This window comes from Clupea harengus, chromosome 8 (assembly GCF_900700415.2).
Source record: "Clupea harengus chromosome 8, Ch_v2.0.2, whole genome shotgun sequence".
Classification (NCBI taxonomy): domain Eukaryota; kingdom Metazoa; phylum Chordata; class Actinopteri; order Clupeiformes; family Clupeidae; genus Clupea; species Clupea harengus.
The window spans coordinates 23,071,667-23,088,064 of record NC_045159.1 but is presented as its reverse complement, the minus strand read 5'-3'; the positions used below and the strand labels follow the sequence as shown (position 1 = coordinate 23,088,064).

At 42.1% G+C, this 16,398-nt stretch overlaps 2 protein-coding genes across 4 annotated transcripts in view; both read left to right on the top strand.

The window, feature by feature from the left end:
• rb1 (retinoblastoma 1) overlaps positions 1-1,656 on the top strand; it is a 31,255-nt gene extending 29,599 nt beyond the window's left edge. For both annotated transcript variants that reach the window (XM_031572371.2, XM_031572370.2), the window contains exons 26-27: positions 540-586; positions 810-1,656. In XM_031572371.2, the coding sequence (XP_031428231.1) occupies positions 540-586; positions 810-901 (139 nt within the window). In that variant the 3' untranslated portion in view covers positions 902-1,656. The remainder of the gene's footprint in view (positions 1-539; positions 587-809) is intronic.
• Positions 1,657-1,980: 324 nt separating this feature from the next.
• dub (duboraya) lies at positions 1,981-10,465 on the top strand. 2 transcript variants are annotated; one of them, XM_031572369.2, is made up of 7 exons: positions 1,981-3,183; positions 5,743-5,829; positions 7,116-7,193; positions 7,496-7,567; positions 7,862-8,059; positions 8,272-8,737; positions 8,953-10,465. In XM_031572369.2, exons 1-7 carry the CDS (start codon positions 3,178-3,180, stop codon positions 8,955-8,957), a joined length of 912 nt encoding a protein of 303 aa, XP_031428229.1. In that variant the 5' UTR covers positions 1,981-3,177; the 3' UTR covers positions 8,958-10,465. The 2 variants fall into 2 exon arrangements, with proteins under 2 accessions (XP_031428229.1, XP_012687794.1); XM_012832340.3 differs by lacking the exon at positions 5,743-5,829 and having other exon boundaries at positions 2,027-3,183.
• The last annotated feature ends 5,933 nt before the right edge of the window (positions 10,466-16,398 follow it).

Sequence of the window (16,398 nt, the reverse complement as noted above, 5' to 3'; positions counted from 1 at the left end):
TTTTAGAAGTTACCTGGCTAACTGATTAATTCTGCTCGGTGCAATACCCCCAACTGGACTCTAGGGTGCAATACTCCAACTGGACTAGTTTCTGAAGGCCAGGTGTCTGGCTGATGGACATTGAATACAAAACCAATGCTAACTTTCCTTGCACTTTCTTGTGAATAGTGGTATCTTTTGATTTTAATTTTTTTTGGTTTATGTTTAACCAGTGGACAAGTAGGCACTATCTGCAGTTGAGTGGCATTTTTTTGCTGCCATTAGTGGTAGTTTGAGCTACCTTTTCTAAGTAGCTTTAGATAACCGGACCAGATCTCCCCCTAGGGTAGCATTGCTGTTGTTCAACTTCTTCCAGTGTGAAGTAATTGGTGGCTTGGAAAGCTATGCTTGATGAGATGATTCTTTTAAACGTTCACGGTTTTATTTACACCAGTGCCTTCCAACTAAATCCATAACCAGTCATTTGGGTAAGTGTTGTGGTTTCCCCCATGTACATGGACATGTGAACGCAGTTTGACTTTTTGTTTTGTTTTTCCTAGCAAACCCAGTGGAGGATCAGCATTGATTCAGAAGCTTACAGAAATGAGTGAGTACAGTCATCTCGTCTTACACACAACCGGTCAAATATACACAATTTCACTTCAACTACTCCTGTCGCCATTAATGAGCTTGAGTGTGCTACCTTTGAAATCCAACAAGGGGACACGTGGCACGTCGAAAAGATCTGTGATCTGTATGCTTCCACTGCTGTCTTGTTTGTCCATCCATCCATCCATCCATCCAGCTGATGAGTTTTCTGCCTCTTCTAGGTTCGACCCGCAACCGGATGCAGGAACAGAAGATGAAGGAGGAGGCTGAGTCTGTGAGAGAAGAAGTCCCAAGTGTGGAGAAGAACGAATGAGCTTCATCTGAGATGAAGGGGGAATGGGCTTCTGATCTGAAGCCCCACCAGCCTTTACTGTTTAGGCACAGGACTCATTGGGTCGACAGTTAAGCCTGTTCTGGATCTCGGTGAATCATGGACTTCTGGAATTTTTTTTTTTGTTTTAAAGTTTTTTGTTTTGGAATTTTTTTTAGTTTTTTCTTCTTTTTTTTTATCCCTAGGTTTAGGCTATTAATGTAACATTGCAGCCAGGGGCCTGTGACGTGTGTTTTGCTCATCTGTTGAATCATGTTTTTCATTTTTGTCTGAATTATTTTAATGTAGCAGGTTAGACTGTTAGTTTCAATATCTTGAGTGAAGCAAATCTTTAAGGACTGACCAGATTAAGAAAAAAATAAAATGAATAAAAAATTTAACTTTTGAGTAGCTGAATATTTCTAAAATATTCAAAACCTTTTGAGTAGTTGAGTAGCTTTATCTAAATGGTAAATATACAACTCCTGTGGTGTTTTGTGAAATCAAATTTTGGATCATAATATATTTTAGAGGAGGTTGTCGGATATTGTTTTGTTTGGTTTTATCTTTCGTTTTGTTTTGTATTTTCTTACTGCGATGGTCCAAAGGTGTTTTTTAAGACTTTATTTTTCAGATACTACAGTTAACTGATTTTATAATGTCTGATATATGAACGAAATGTCTTTTCCCTGTCCAAAAGAAAAAGACATAAAGCCTTTGGAAATCCTATCTGGTAAGATTAAATGTATTATTGTGTACCCCGCCTCTCTTCTATTTGTTTCCTGGACATACCCATAATTTTACATGAATCGGCTGGACCATATGCTGTAAATTCAAACAAAAAATTGACATGCTTAAACTCAAGCATTACTTTATGACATGAATTTGACCCGTTGGGCTTTGTCTTTGATAGACAGCACTCTCTGTTGATGAATAACAAGGTTGTGAGATTGTTTCGTATGTGCTGTCTTCCTATCACCTTTTTCAAACTGGGTTGCGCCCTTAGGTACACAGAACGGAAAGCCTACAAACCTGAGCAGGCTAATCATGTGTTGATAAAATTCTGTGAATTCGGGTTCCGCTATTCGAGTTAATATCTGAAACATCTAACATCCAAACTAATTTCCGTGGCACTACTCTACAACGGGCCTAGTCTTTCTGACTGGAAGAGAGGGGTAGTCCTATTGATGCAGTATCTTCAGATTTGAAGAGCTTGATTTAAGGAAGTACAATTGTAGGCTTTCAGGCAATTTCATAATCTCATGCATAGAAACAAGTAAAGTAGCCAGGTCTACAACCTATTCTAAAGGAGCTAAAAAAATTATTAAAAAAAAGAACTTACTGAGCAGACAACGGAAAGCTACACATGACACTTCCTTCCTGACTGACTAATAATCAGACCAAATGTATGTGAGCAGTTACATACGGGTTGAAACTTTGTCTGATTATTGGGGGGTGTTGTCGTTGGACCTGTTGATGCAAATATTTGTTTAAATTACAGTTATAGATAGAAGCCTTGCAGGCTATTTAAAAAAGGCCTTTCCGAGTGGACTAGTAGTTTGTCTTAGGGCACAGGAATCATGTTCACAGTCACAGTTGGTCTTGTGTGGTTCCTTAGAGGAAGGAAGTGTCGTGTGCAGCTTCCGTTGTCTGCTCAGAAAGTTGTTTTTCTTTTTTCTTTTTTTTAGCTCCTTTAGAATAGTTTGTAGACCTGGTTACTGTACTTGTTTCTATGCATGAGATTATAAAATTTCCTGAAAGCCTACCATTTTACTGCCTTAAATCAAGCTCTTCAAATCTGAAGATGCTGCATCAATAGGACTACCCCTCTCTTCCATTCAGAAAGACTAGGCCCGTTGGAGAGTAGAGCCACCTTTAGTGCCACGAAAATTAGTTTGGATGTTAGACAGAATTGTATCAACACATGATTAGCCTGCTCAGATTGCACTCAATTACAAAAATAGTTTGCTGTGTAGCTTTACGGTCTTTCCGGTGTTTATAGGCTTTCCGTTCTGTGTACCTAAGGATGCAACACAGTTTGAAAAAGGCGGTAGGAAGACAGCGAGTGAGTCACGCATACGGAACAATCTCGCAACCTTGCAATCGCTGGATGACTTCAAACTAAATATAACCGCAAGACCACCTTCCTCGACACTGTAACGCTGGGCCTGCGGGTTCTCAAATTGCTTGCCTGCGCACAGCATAGACAAATAAAGTGTATTGCCACCAGGAGACGGGGAATAAGATAGAACATCGGTGAGACAATTGCCCCAATCTTGATGGAGGTAAAGTTTAATCTTTTTTGCTTTTCTTTGCCTTGCAAATGTAACTCCTGCTTCAGATTCAGTAAAACTGAAGGAATGGTTTTTGTCTGCAAACCCTTTTAGCTGAAATGTGTTTTATTGCTCATGATGTCAATACAGTTTACTGTTTTAGGCAGCTGTTTTAATTTGATTAGTGACATCGTTTTGTTAGTGACAATATTCCTTTCCATTGCTATTACTGTTATGATTGATTTTACAACTACGATTTTGTTTGCTGCTGTGTAGTCTAAACAGTCAGTAGACAATTGTAGAGCATGTAGGCTACCTACTGCGGATACCTAGGTTAGGATTTCACTGCAAATGGATGTTTAGGTGGCAGTGGGCAAAAGTGAACACTTTATTTATAAAGCACGATTAAAACGGAATATGTTTTGTTAGTTACAATGTGTTTTACCGCATAGAAGTAAGCTACATTTGAAATTTCATTGGGCACACTGATACACGAGACTCTCACACCTCCGTCATTATGAAATGAAAACGGCCCTGGTGTGGTCAAACGTTACATAACATGTTTCAAAGTAGCGGAACTTCACCATATGCCTAATGAATATGATACATTTGGACAGAGCAGTGTTTTCAGATTGCCCGATGCATGGAGGTGCAATATGTTCATGTAGTTTTATATTTTCAAATAAGAACATGACCTAACTTGATATGACATGCTATGAGTTTTAAAAAGCACCTGTTTGCATGACAGAAATCTGTTTAATTACTTCAAATTGTAACAGCGTAGGTTTATAATTATGCCATTAATACACGGTGAGATGAGATTTCCACGTTAACTTCAACATTTTGACTATGCTGAAAGCAACCGAATGCAGTGTGTCACATTTCTGATTTGAATGCGAGCAGAGTGTGTCGATGCTATGGAAATATACGAGGAAGTTACCCATTTCTGAGTAAGTTTGACACAATGTCATAGACCGTGTGTCGGGTGTAATCCGCGCCAGATGAAGGCTTGGTCCGTTCCAGATTGAGCTACTTTGTTGAGTTGACGTGTGGTGGGTGTCGGTATGCGTTTCTGTGGTGAGCTGCCAATGCGAGTTCATTATCTCCTGAATGTCAGCTATGCGAACCCTCCGGCAGCCAGCTAGGGCCGAGTCTCCACGCGGCTCATATCGGCAGCTGTCAGAGCGCTTGCCCTGACAGCGGCGGGAAGCGCTGGCTTCGGTCCGGTCCAGATCTGGCCCGAGGCCGTGCAGATTATATCAGGATCTCTTCTGGGTTCGTTTCTATTTGGGTGATCGCTGATTGGCCTCTGCTCTGTAAAATGATAGACATAGTGGACGGTAAACATCGTAAAGACACGGGCTGGGTGTCAAATATTTCTTACACGCAGCTTTCCAGATCTGTCTTCAACCCAATCAATATTGTTTAACCACTCTTGCCCTTCTGTGGTTATTCTGTAATGAGCACCACAGTCTTTTCTTCTCCCTGATCAACTTGTGAGCTGTGGTTGCTTATTCACATGTGCTTGAAGGCAAGCAACATTCCCCATACAAGGGATAAATGTAACAGTTCTCCACTGCTGTGTCTGACCTATCAAGACCCACAGTCCAAATGATGTCAGAACAAAAACCTTACATGTCTAAAAGCGAGATTGAGCTCTAGCTAATTTGAGAGCGAGGGTTTGATTAAAGTTCAGTTAAGTCTGCAGAGATTAAGTACTCACTGAAACCGAGGCCAAAACATGAGCTCACAGCACAGAGGCCCTTCTGGCAGATAGTTAAATGTCAGTTATTTGTGCCCTCTGTTGTTTTGTTTGGGCTGTGTGGTCAGGTACATGAGCCCTGGCTTCACTCTGCTTAACAGGTGTCATGGTGCCTTTCTTCTCGTTACTATTTGCTCCTCAGCAGGTCAACCTTCACCACGTGGCAAACCATGCCCCGGAAATCATGTTTCTGTGTTTTGTGGCAGAAGGGGAGTGGAAACAAATCAGGAACGTGGCAGAATATAAATCATACACAGCATGTTAGCATACATGTGGTAAATGTACACAATACATACAAACATAACATGGTTTATAGATGTTGCATACAAAATTGATGGAGGATAAGATGGGAAGAGAGCTTTCACGTATTGTAGAACAGCTTTAGTGGGTATACAGTGTGCTTGTAAGGTTACTATTACAAGGGTAAGTAATATAAATGGAACAAAAAAAACAACGTCGATGGTGGCAATTATTTACATTGCAGGAAAATGCTAGCACAGAGTATGGGGTAGAATAAGTGTATGATAGGTGGGGATGATCAGGTGTAGGCCAAGGGGTTCTACAAGTAGATCCGGTGGAGAGAATACAGCAGCGTCTTTCCTGCGAAGTGTCATAGTCTAATACCTCTAATAACTATTAACTATTAAGCTAATAACTGCATTCAGAGCTTTGGCAGCAGAGAGCAGAGTTACCCAACATCCTCCGTCATTCATCCATGGCACAGCAGAGGCCATTTTACTTTTTGATTTCATTGATGTTCCTCCCCTGACTGCAGGCTGTGCTTTGAGTTTGGTGTTTCTGCATTACAGGGTAACCCTGTTGTTAAAGTGTCAGTTGCGGAGTTGGCTGGAATGTTCAAAGGTCACAGTATCTCCAGTTGTGCTGCGTATGATGCGGTGAGGTTCATAATGTCTATTCTCTTCATCTCTTCCTCGTTGCTTCTGCCAGCCTTTTCAGTCACTGCTATTGATGTCCATTTTCCGATGATGTGTTATAGTTAGGTATACACAGTATGGAAGACCTAACCACTTAATTACTCAAATAAACAGAAACATCTCTCCGGTGTAATTTCTTACAAAACTAAAAACACTAAACGAATCCTTGAGCTCTTCTGTATTCTCTTATGTATCCATAGTGGAAATGATGGAAAGATCTGTTTGTAATCCTGGTGCTGAATGTTGCTCAAGCTTCCTCAGTCAGATTTCAGTGTCGAATACAATGTACACAGACCAGCAGTTTACTGTAGAATAGCTTTAGGATTTCTGCTTCTCTGCCACTATACCTTTAAGTCTCTCATGTCGCCATTTTGCTTCCTTTTTCAAGTGTTTGTGACTTCAGATGATTCTGCCTTCCTGGTGTTCCTCATTCATTTTAATCTGGCACTAAATCTCTTTGATTCGTTGTTATTACTTCCATCACGGTGATTATGTTTTTGCCGCCGTTTTCTTGTCTTTTCTATACTGTGTTGTGTGTGTGTGTGTATGCCTGTCGTTTCTATCTTGCTCATTTGGTTTCAGCATCCTGTGTTCCACCCCATGTTCCTTATCTATCAGATCAGTCTTGCTACAGTTTTTGATAAGCCTTTCTCATACTATAGTCACTGGTAGCATAAAACCTGGTAACCGTTTACTTGAGCCTTGCCATATAAGACTAACATAGCCATGTAGTATACATGTCATGGCAGATGTCATTCACTGTCATAAAGATTTATGATAGGGAGTTGCCTGTGATGAAATAGTGACATCACCATAATCTATTATTATTATTATTATTAATCTGTTATAACAATATGAAGGCCATGACGGCTTAATAACATGTGACGAAAGCTGTTATGGCATCTAAAATTTCTGAAACCTGCCATGTCAAGTGACAGGACATCAGTTGTCATCAGAGCTAATGACAGGACATGACATAACATGTTTTTGACATGCTTATTATTAAAAGCCTTTATTGTCATTGTATTTACATACAACGGAATTTGGAAATTATGTCAGTCTTATGACGCAGGGTTCAAGTGTGAAGTGAAGTGAAGTGCTCCCCGCCACTCCAGATAGCAGCAGACTCGAGCGAGTCAGGGCCAGCGAGTCAGGGCCAGCGCGCAACGCTGTCTCAGCTCTCTGTCTGCTCAGAGGCTGCGATTGAGGCAGTTTCTTAGGCAGATTCTGATGTTGCTCTCTGGCAGAATAAGCCGGTTCGACGGAGGCCCCCTCGCACTCTGCAGATACCTGCCAAAAGTGACGAGAGCCAGGGAGAGGACCAGGTGAGACTGAGCGCTCTCGCACCCCTCTGGTGCTAAATGATGTTGCATGGCTGTGGTCACAGTTAATTATTGGGATATCATGTTTGTTCAGTAGTACCATCATTTGATTAAGATTGTATTATTATGGTGGTTTGTTCAGGATATGCGTAGTTACATCATATTTGTTTATGATAATATTATCATGGTTGTCTGTTTATGATGGAACTGATGATAAATAAGGGTTCTGGTTTAATGGTCATGTATGTAAATATCAGAGCCAACTGGAAAGCTGTTTGATGCGTTATTGTGTTTTTGACCTTCAGAAAGCGGACAGCGCCTCTGCACGTCCTGCCAGGTCCAGAAACAGAAACTCTGCTCTTATTGAGAAGCTGCAGGTGAGAGCAACGCAACCTCTAACTCGTCGCGTACGGACGCTTGGTCAGGACCCTGCTGTCGTCACTTTTCAATGAGTACCCCCCTTTGCGTAATTTTACAACATTCAGTGTAGTCCAATAGACTTTACACGAATACTGAAAAGTGACGTGACAAACAGTGATTTAAGAGCTACCATTCTCGGGGTGATTTCATGTGGGTTAGGGCTTTTGGTGTATTCTGGGGTCTGTCTGTGTTTGCAACAGTGAGCATCAGTGTCATGTCTCATGTGTGTTCCACCCTACCTTGTCTTCCAGTCCAACCTCGCTCTTTCCCCTGCGGCCTTGTTGCCCTCTCCAAAGAGTCCAGGGTTGAGGCTGCAGCCTCCAGGGTTCTCCCCTAACTGCCCCAGTAGCCCCGTTAGCCCCACACCAGGGGCAGATAAAAAGGAGGAGGAGTCCCCGGCTAGCTTTGAGAGTCCAGCAGATGGCGCTCTGCTCCCCAGCATCAATAAGGTAAGAGTGAAGGGGCGTAGACTGGTCTTCACCCAGATAGTGGAAAGTCTTGCACCACGTTTATCGAGGACCTTGTTTCTGTTATTTAGCTGGGTAAACAGGATGTTAATTGTCTCAATTTGTCCTAGGTTTCTAGAAGTGTTGAGATTGTCAGTGTTGTAAGTGAATCAATGTAATTTCCTGTCTAAAATGTCTGCATCCTCTTTTCACAGAGCAGAGCTCGGCTGTCGGTGAGGCGTCGGCCCCCGTCCCGGCGGGTCAAGAAGTCGGGCAGCGAGGAGATAGAAGCTGAAGAGGGCGATGTGGATTCTTCATCCTTGCCCACAGTGCGTGCAGATGGTGGGACTGAGGAAACACACACAGCTGAAACACACACAGATGACCCTGGAGGCCCTGGCCCTAGCCCTGGCCCTGAGGCAAACACTACCAGTACAGAGGATCCAAGAGCCGGGCACAAGGCCCAAACACAGGTGAAAAGCCAGGGTAAAGTCCACACGGCTGCTGCTGAGGATGACGGTGCAGTAGAGACGTCCACAGCCGACAGGGAGGAGGCTGAGAAAAGTCCTACTGAGGCTGGAAAACAGGACAGCACCCCTGAGACCAAAGCCCCGCAAGATACCGATAAAACCTCAAGTGTACAAGAAGGCCCAAGCAGAGAGGAGGACAAAGGGTGTCAAGGTAACAGTGGCGGTCTTTTATTCCAGATTCTAGAGTGTCAAAGCAGAGAGGAGTGTCTGATCGGATATTGAGGTTTTAATCATAAAAGATATCTGGGAGAGTTGGGCTGTTTATGTTAAATGCCCCCTATTATATGCCACTTTGTTCCACGTTTGATTGACTATATTTCTGCTATTTTGACGTAGTAACCAAAGCCTGTCCATGTTGTGTTGCAGAATGAACCTCAAAAGTGTGAGGACTGAAACAGAAGAGGAAGATCACCGTTTTATGGAGTTTTTAAACCAACCAGAACTCAGTAAAGAAACAAGAAAGTGGCAGAAGGAGGTCAAGGCCATCTTGTTCTCAGACTCTCAATTTGATCTCACCGGAACACCTCATATTCACCCATCTTGTTACAACTCATTGATTTTCCCTCATAAATTTAAGGGAAACATCTTTAGGGAGAACTAGGTAACCCCATCTTTTGGGAGAACTAGAGGTAACCCCATCTTTTGAGAAATGCGTTTTGTACCAGATTCGGCGACTGGCATTTGTATACATATGCCTTCGGTTGGATTTGTAGTATTTGTCCATTCCATACAGTTTTGAAGTGAGTTTTGATATCTTAATGATGAACACCCTATGAAGAGAAGAGTGTGCACCCTAGTTGTTTGCCACCTCAGTACAAAATGTATATGTAAATGGTTATAGTTCATGGTCATCTGAGACTGTCAGGGGAAGTCTCTAAAGAGGTGATTTAAATGTAAAGTGCGTTACGGTAGTTATACTCTGGATTTAAGGTGGCTATAGTGAATATGGGTCAAACTGTATAATATTGCACAAATAGTGAAGGAAGCCTATCTTTGAGAGCTCTGAATGAGACCTTGTGTTAACATGGTTAAGGTTTATTGTGTTGTAAAAATGAACTGCCAAACAATTGCTCCGTGACTTGTGATACCATGCTGTGTTTGTTTGTATCAGAATTTTCAATTAGTTATCTCTTTAAGATGTGTGTAACCAGAATTATGTACATACTCATCAAAGAATTTCAGCTGTGATTAGTATGACTTTGGAATTACATTTTGCCTTCAATGGTGTAATTTTGATTTGATTTTTTTTTTTTTGCTTCAGTGTTCTTTGTACTTAGAAATTATGTAAATACAATTTACTGTTCTTTGTCGCTGTCTGATGAGAGTTTGGTAATGACATGTTGATTACAACTACGCTTCCACAAGATCTTACAGTGATGTTTTTTAAACAGTAGGGGGCGTTTCCCCCCTCAATATCAGTTTCATCTATGATTGACACTGAAAACCTGTGCTATGTTGCAGATTGATGACACATGTTGCACAGATGGATTCTGACAGTATGTTAGTGAGGTAAACTATTCAGTACGTAAGTGAAGTACGGTAAACTATAAAGTACGTAAGTGAGGTAAACTATTCAGTACTCTACATCAGCTTATGTCAGACGGACAGACATACATCACTGGTCCATCTTCTGGCAGTATCCCTTGCTAAATAATGTCTCCAGTGTTATGTGTCCTCTGCAGGAAAGAGTGGAGTTGTATACTGGCCCAACACCTCAAAGGCACTGGGTATTATTACCTCTGAGGAGCATTTTACATTTTCAATTATTTGATTTATTTAGCTCTTTTCATACTTTTAGGCAAGTTAAAGATCTTTAGATTGACACTGTGAATAACATGACATATATTATATTAAAAAAAAGATATGGTGGCCGTGACAAAGAGGAACTATAATCCACACCAACACCTGGTTTTGATCATTAGTATGTGTGCCTGAGTTGTGCCTTAAAAGACTGCCCTATGAAACTCTTCACACTAGATGGATTGTTCAGTTTGGGTTGGTATGAGTACACATTAGTACATTTGGATTCAAAAGGTGTGATTTTTTTTCATAATTTCCATCTTCCACAAACGCCCCTGAAGAGGAATGGAATGATTCAGGTCCCATGAATGCTGCCATGGCAACTGTTGCCCGCTTCTCTTACTCTGCCTGAGGTTCTGAAGGGGAGATGGGTGTGGGGATATAAGGCTCATCTGTAAGGAGGACTGTTCACAAGCAGGAGTGTTAAGGTGGCTCTTCCCTCCTGAAGAAGGTCTAGTAAAGGAGGACTGTTCACAAGCAGGAGTGTGGTTTAGGTGGCTCTTCCCTCCTGAAGAAGGTCTAGTAAAGGGCAAAGGTGAGGTGTCTGATTAGCACCTCACAGTTAAAATTAGAGCAGTGTTGAGCTAAAACAATGACAACTGTGAAGGGACAAATCTCATGACAGGTGCTGATGGACCCTCACCCCTCAGACATGATCCCCTCCACTGGTTAAATTAACTCCTACTGCTGTGGGTTACATGATTATTAATTTGTTTGACAAGAGTGTCCTTAACACTGTGATGTACAAGCATTTATATTTTATTTCTACTTCATTGTATATTTGTTTTCACATGATTATATATGTTATTTTGTCATGTGATCGATTGGTGTTAGTTAAAACACTTTAGTTAAAAACTTTTAGTTTGATGCATTGAGAGGCTTCATGCCAGGTCATAGGTTGGGAGGTGATGGCGAACTCGGAAGGGGATAAAACATGTCCGGAAGTACCGTTAAATGACAACATGCCTGGGAGACGTGCTTTGGGAGAGGGAGACTGTTAAAAAGGGCTGTCTCACCAGTTGCCTCTAGCTGTGCACCCCCGCTGTGCAGGCCACTCACGGGACCTGGGGTCCAGGCAGAGGTCAGCCTATCAGTTGATCCCAGGAGTCCGTGGGGCTCGTGCACAGTGGAAATTCACTGGCCAGATGGTCACCCCATGCTGGGTTTCCAAAGCAGGTCTGAACATGCCCTCTCATCCCCCCCCTCTGGCCTATATAAGCTTGGGCCACCACTGGCCAGTTGTGGGTCAGAAGAAGCTGGAGAAAGTCATCATCAAGGAGTTCGGTGGACTGTTCAACATCATTATCAGAGACATTTACTTTCATCATTGCCGTGCGTCGATAAGATTAAACCACGGTTCACGGATTCTATCAGTCAGTTCACGGTTCAAACACGGATTCAAGTGTGGATATGAGTCCTTTACACGGATAATCATATTCACAGTCCATTATCATTCAATTCAAGGCTTGAGTGTGTGTTTTCAATAAACATCAGTGTTTTCATCATCATTGGGACTTGACATCCGTTCTTGTTCTAACCGGACAGACCTGTGGCGATTGTCACCTATTTCAAGTACACCAGCAATACAGTCCTTTTTTGGGGTTTATTCAACTCATCATCCCCCTATTTTATAGAGACGGTCGGCGTTTTGGCCACATGCTTGGGAGATGGAGACGGTCGGTGTTTTGGCCACATGCTTGGGAGAGATGCGGAGACGGTCGGCGTTTGTGACACATGCCTGAGACACGCGGAGACGTTCAGCGTTTTGGGCCACAGGCCTTTGATACACGGAGCCTGCGGCGTTTCATTGACGCCGGTTTTCATTTCACATAGACTGACCGTCGGAGTTTTTTTGTGAGCTCATACAGACCGTGAGTTCTTTTTATACAACGGTCCAACGGACAGAGTTCAGTTTGCTTTGAATATAATATCCGCAAACCAGGCTATCGAAATGGACAATGGCACATTCGGTGGTCTGTATTATGTTATGTAGCCTATGCATGGAACATTGTTGAGATATTTTTGCTTGTTTTGAAAATAGACAATGTTGAAAAGATGCATTTGCGTTTGAGACTTTGTTTAAATGGTGAACACGTAATACATAAGGAGAACACGTATCAACACGTACCTAATTTAGGAGCGTCATGACACTTGTACTTGATTCAACAGTGAAAAATGTTCCTGATCTGTCGATGAATTTGTCAGTGTTTGTGATTATTTGATATAGTTGAGTCTTTAAAGCAGTGCTTTTAGACCATGTCTATATATTACCACTGTTTAATGAAGGTCTACAGGTACTAAAGCACTCTGTGCGCTGCTGCATGTGACCTGACCCAGTCACAGTTCAACCAAAGTACACGCCATCTGGATTTAAAGGCAGTTAATAAAAGACTTTAGGGGAAGTCAGGAAGACCAGCATGACGACAGCAATCCTTGTCTAATTAGGTCTTGCCTGGAGGCCTCTCGCTTGGCACACGATTTCACACACACTGGCTATCCTATGGGCAGCTCATGATGCACAAGGCCTATAGCATAGCTATTACATGTCATACATACAGTATGATGGTCATGTGATTTGGTTAACATGTAGATATTTGGGAAGACTTGCTTCAGTCTGTGTGTTATGCCTGTCAATAGTAACACCATTTTATTTATTCCCTTATTTAGATAGATAGATAGATGGATACTTTATTAATCCCGAGGGAAATTTAGGTCATCCAGTAGCTTATACACATATACACTTATACACCTCACCGACATACATACATATATCACATATACATACACATAGGGAGAACATCTATACATACACATAGGGAGAACATTTTCACACAGAGTGTTTCCAGATACAGGAAAGGGTCTGGCCCTATTGTACAGAGTGCAATGATTTTGACAGTGTCGGTGTCCAGGAGGAAAGTGATCTTGTGCAGCTGGTGTGGATAGTGCAAATATATAATGTTCTTGTGCTTGTGAGGATGGGTAGTGCAAGATAGTGGTCTTGTGCTTGTGTGTGTGTGTTATGAAAGTGCGAAGAGCAAAGTGATAGTGCAGAATATGTAAGTGGTAAAGTCTGTGCATGGGGCTGAGATGAGATGGGAAGGGGAGGGCAGACTGAGGTAGACTCATGCAGAGAAGTCCATCTCCCTCCCCCTCCCCTTCTGTGTGGCATTAAAAAGCTGGATGGCCCTGGGGACAAAGGACTTCCTCAGCCTGTCTGATGAGCATGACAGTGACAGGAGTCTGCCACTGAATGTGCTCCTCTGTATGTTGAGAGTCTTGTGAATATTTGAATAACTATTGCCTTTCCCCTCTTCGCCTCTCATGGTGTTTCTACCTTTTCGTATTAGTCATTATCATCTTTATCTGTCCTGTCATGGGAGTCTGTGGCAGCCCCTAGAACCGTATTGTAAAAAGTTAAAGTTGTAAAAAGACACTTGGCACACTGACTGGGCACAGCCACCTGATTCTTTTCAGTTTCATGCCTGTGATGCAACTGATCTAGCGCCACCAAGGGGCGAAGCTGGAGGTGCGCTTACACATGTAACTTTTGAACCGTATGCTGAGTTCAACACTTATATTGGTTTTTCAGCCATACTGGATTTTCCGCCATACAGGATTTTATGCAAAAGTAAAAAAAAATTCACAGGCTGTATATTTTGTCCAATCTTCACCAAAATTGGCATAGATGATCTTCAGACAAAGCCTCGCAAAAGTTATCATATGGAGTTTTCATTTTTTAAATTGAAATTGGTGGCAAAGCCATATTTGGCATAGATGATCTTCGGACCAAGAGGATCAGACAAACAGGTAAGGTCATATCTCAGCAACATTTTGACGTGTTGACGCCAAACACAAACTGACCTCACATCTTCGCTAATCTTTGGTCAATTGGCATGAAACCTGCTGTGAGTGCGTGCCCTTGACATAATGCTATCAACTCTGGCCTGCTGGGCTGTTTGGCCCCCTCAATGATACTTGCAGCTATATTTTTTGACACAATTATCTCACCAACTTTGTCTATTGAGCAATGTACTGCGTTCCTCCTGCATGTGTGTAGGGTATCCCCCCCACCCCTCAACTTCCCACTCACTCACACCGGTACGCACTCTGATACGCATTAAATACTGAAACTAGACTCAGTACCGGGCTCGTCAAGGAAAGTGCGTGTAAATTCCTCAATTAATCTATGATATTAAATGTCTTATCACAAAGACTATTACTTTTTGCCAAATGCTTACAAAGAACTGACTCAGATGCGTTTTCAAACAGAGGAAAGCAGTTAAACCAGGGGGGAAATGGAAGCCCTAATTAACTTCAGAGACAGACTGACGTTTCCTGCATTTCGCTGTGGGCCTTTCTCCTCATCTGCTCTAACTGTCTTCGCTACGTTTTCGGTCGGCTCGTTCTTAGAGCTTTCTTCAGCTTTGAATGACTAAACTTTAGGTGACAGGACTTGTGGCCAACAACCGTTGATTGAGATAAAGGCATTCCACGTCAACATCATTACCAAATTTAAGTTCGATTGGTAAAACGTTAGCTTCCCGAAAACTGTTGACATTTTGAAAGGAAAGCCAAATACGTTTGATGGTTATCTTCTGGTGGTCCATGGCTGTTTAGGGGACACTTCAGGGCTTCTTTTGTAAGCCTCCTGACAAATAACACACTTTGTCCATCGAGTGACATTGCCGTTAAACTGAAATTTCAAGACACTGTATGGAGTATTTAGCATAAAAATGAATGCTCTCTAGATTCCAATAACCAATCCAATGCTGTAAAAAAAAATGAATGAAACAGTACGTTCAACCAGGGCCGGCGATTGCTATAGGCAGGGGCGGAGATCCCATTTCATTGTATGGGGGGGGGACAATACATGGTCAATTTCAGAGTGTAATTCCGGGGGGGGGGGGACATTGAAAAAATTGCTTTCACGAGAGCTAGCATAAACTGCTAAATACCGAATTCTCTTATCACATTTACAAACAGAATTTCGAAGTCATTTTAGAATCATCTAAACAGCATTAAATGTACTAACACGAAATATCTATTCACAGACAAATAAAGTCCAAAGTTCAAGAGAACTTGATGCTCAAAATAAGTTATAAAACAGCTCACCAGCGAACTTGCAAACTTTTGATTACAATACGACTTCTCTACCTCATACGCCACTGTCACTCCATATTACTATACCAGCATAGTTCATGGACCGCACAAAAAGATGACATTAATTTAACTTCAGATAATTTAACAAATCTGGAGAGGCACTGAGATGTAGACCTACGTTTATTAACTAGCATGAACCTGCCCTGACAGGACATTGTCCTAGACTTAGCTAGCTATCTTAACTGTGTTAATTACCGGCATGCGTGTGTTATCGGCAAACGTTCACGTTGTCATGCCAATCCATGAATAAGCTTATGTATACTTGTGCATATCGATTGGAACTTCATAAATGGAATTTAGAAAACAACTTCTTCTTTACATGTTCTTACTGCGTTCGAGAATGAGGTAAATCTCTACATATCGTGTATCATAGCGGCAGCGACAGGGGACAGAGGAGGAAACAGTCTGACAATCTGACCGTGTAGGCTACTGGCTGATTAACTGAAACACGGAGCTGCCGGTAGCCCTGCCCGTTGGAAACAGCATGTGAACCAAACCACTTTGAGGAATAGGGGGAACATGATTTTTCAACACTTAAAAACACATTTTTTACGTCTATAATTAGCACCGCTTGTGTCGTCGTATTTTTATTAAAATTTTTATTAAAATTTATTAAAACATTTTTTTAGTTTTCAATGATTGTTGGGGGGACAACTTTATGGTAGGGGGGGACACGTCCCCCCCGTGATCTCCGCCTATGGCTATAGGGCAGGGGTGGCGAACCTGCGGCTCGCGAGCCGCATGCGGCTCTTTGCCGGCTGACGTGCGGCTCGGCTCCAGCTCGAGTGCTCACTGACTTTGCTCTTGGGGTACAGAATTTTCATATTGTAAAATAAACATCTAAAATGCATA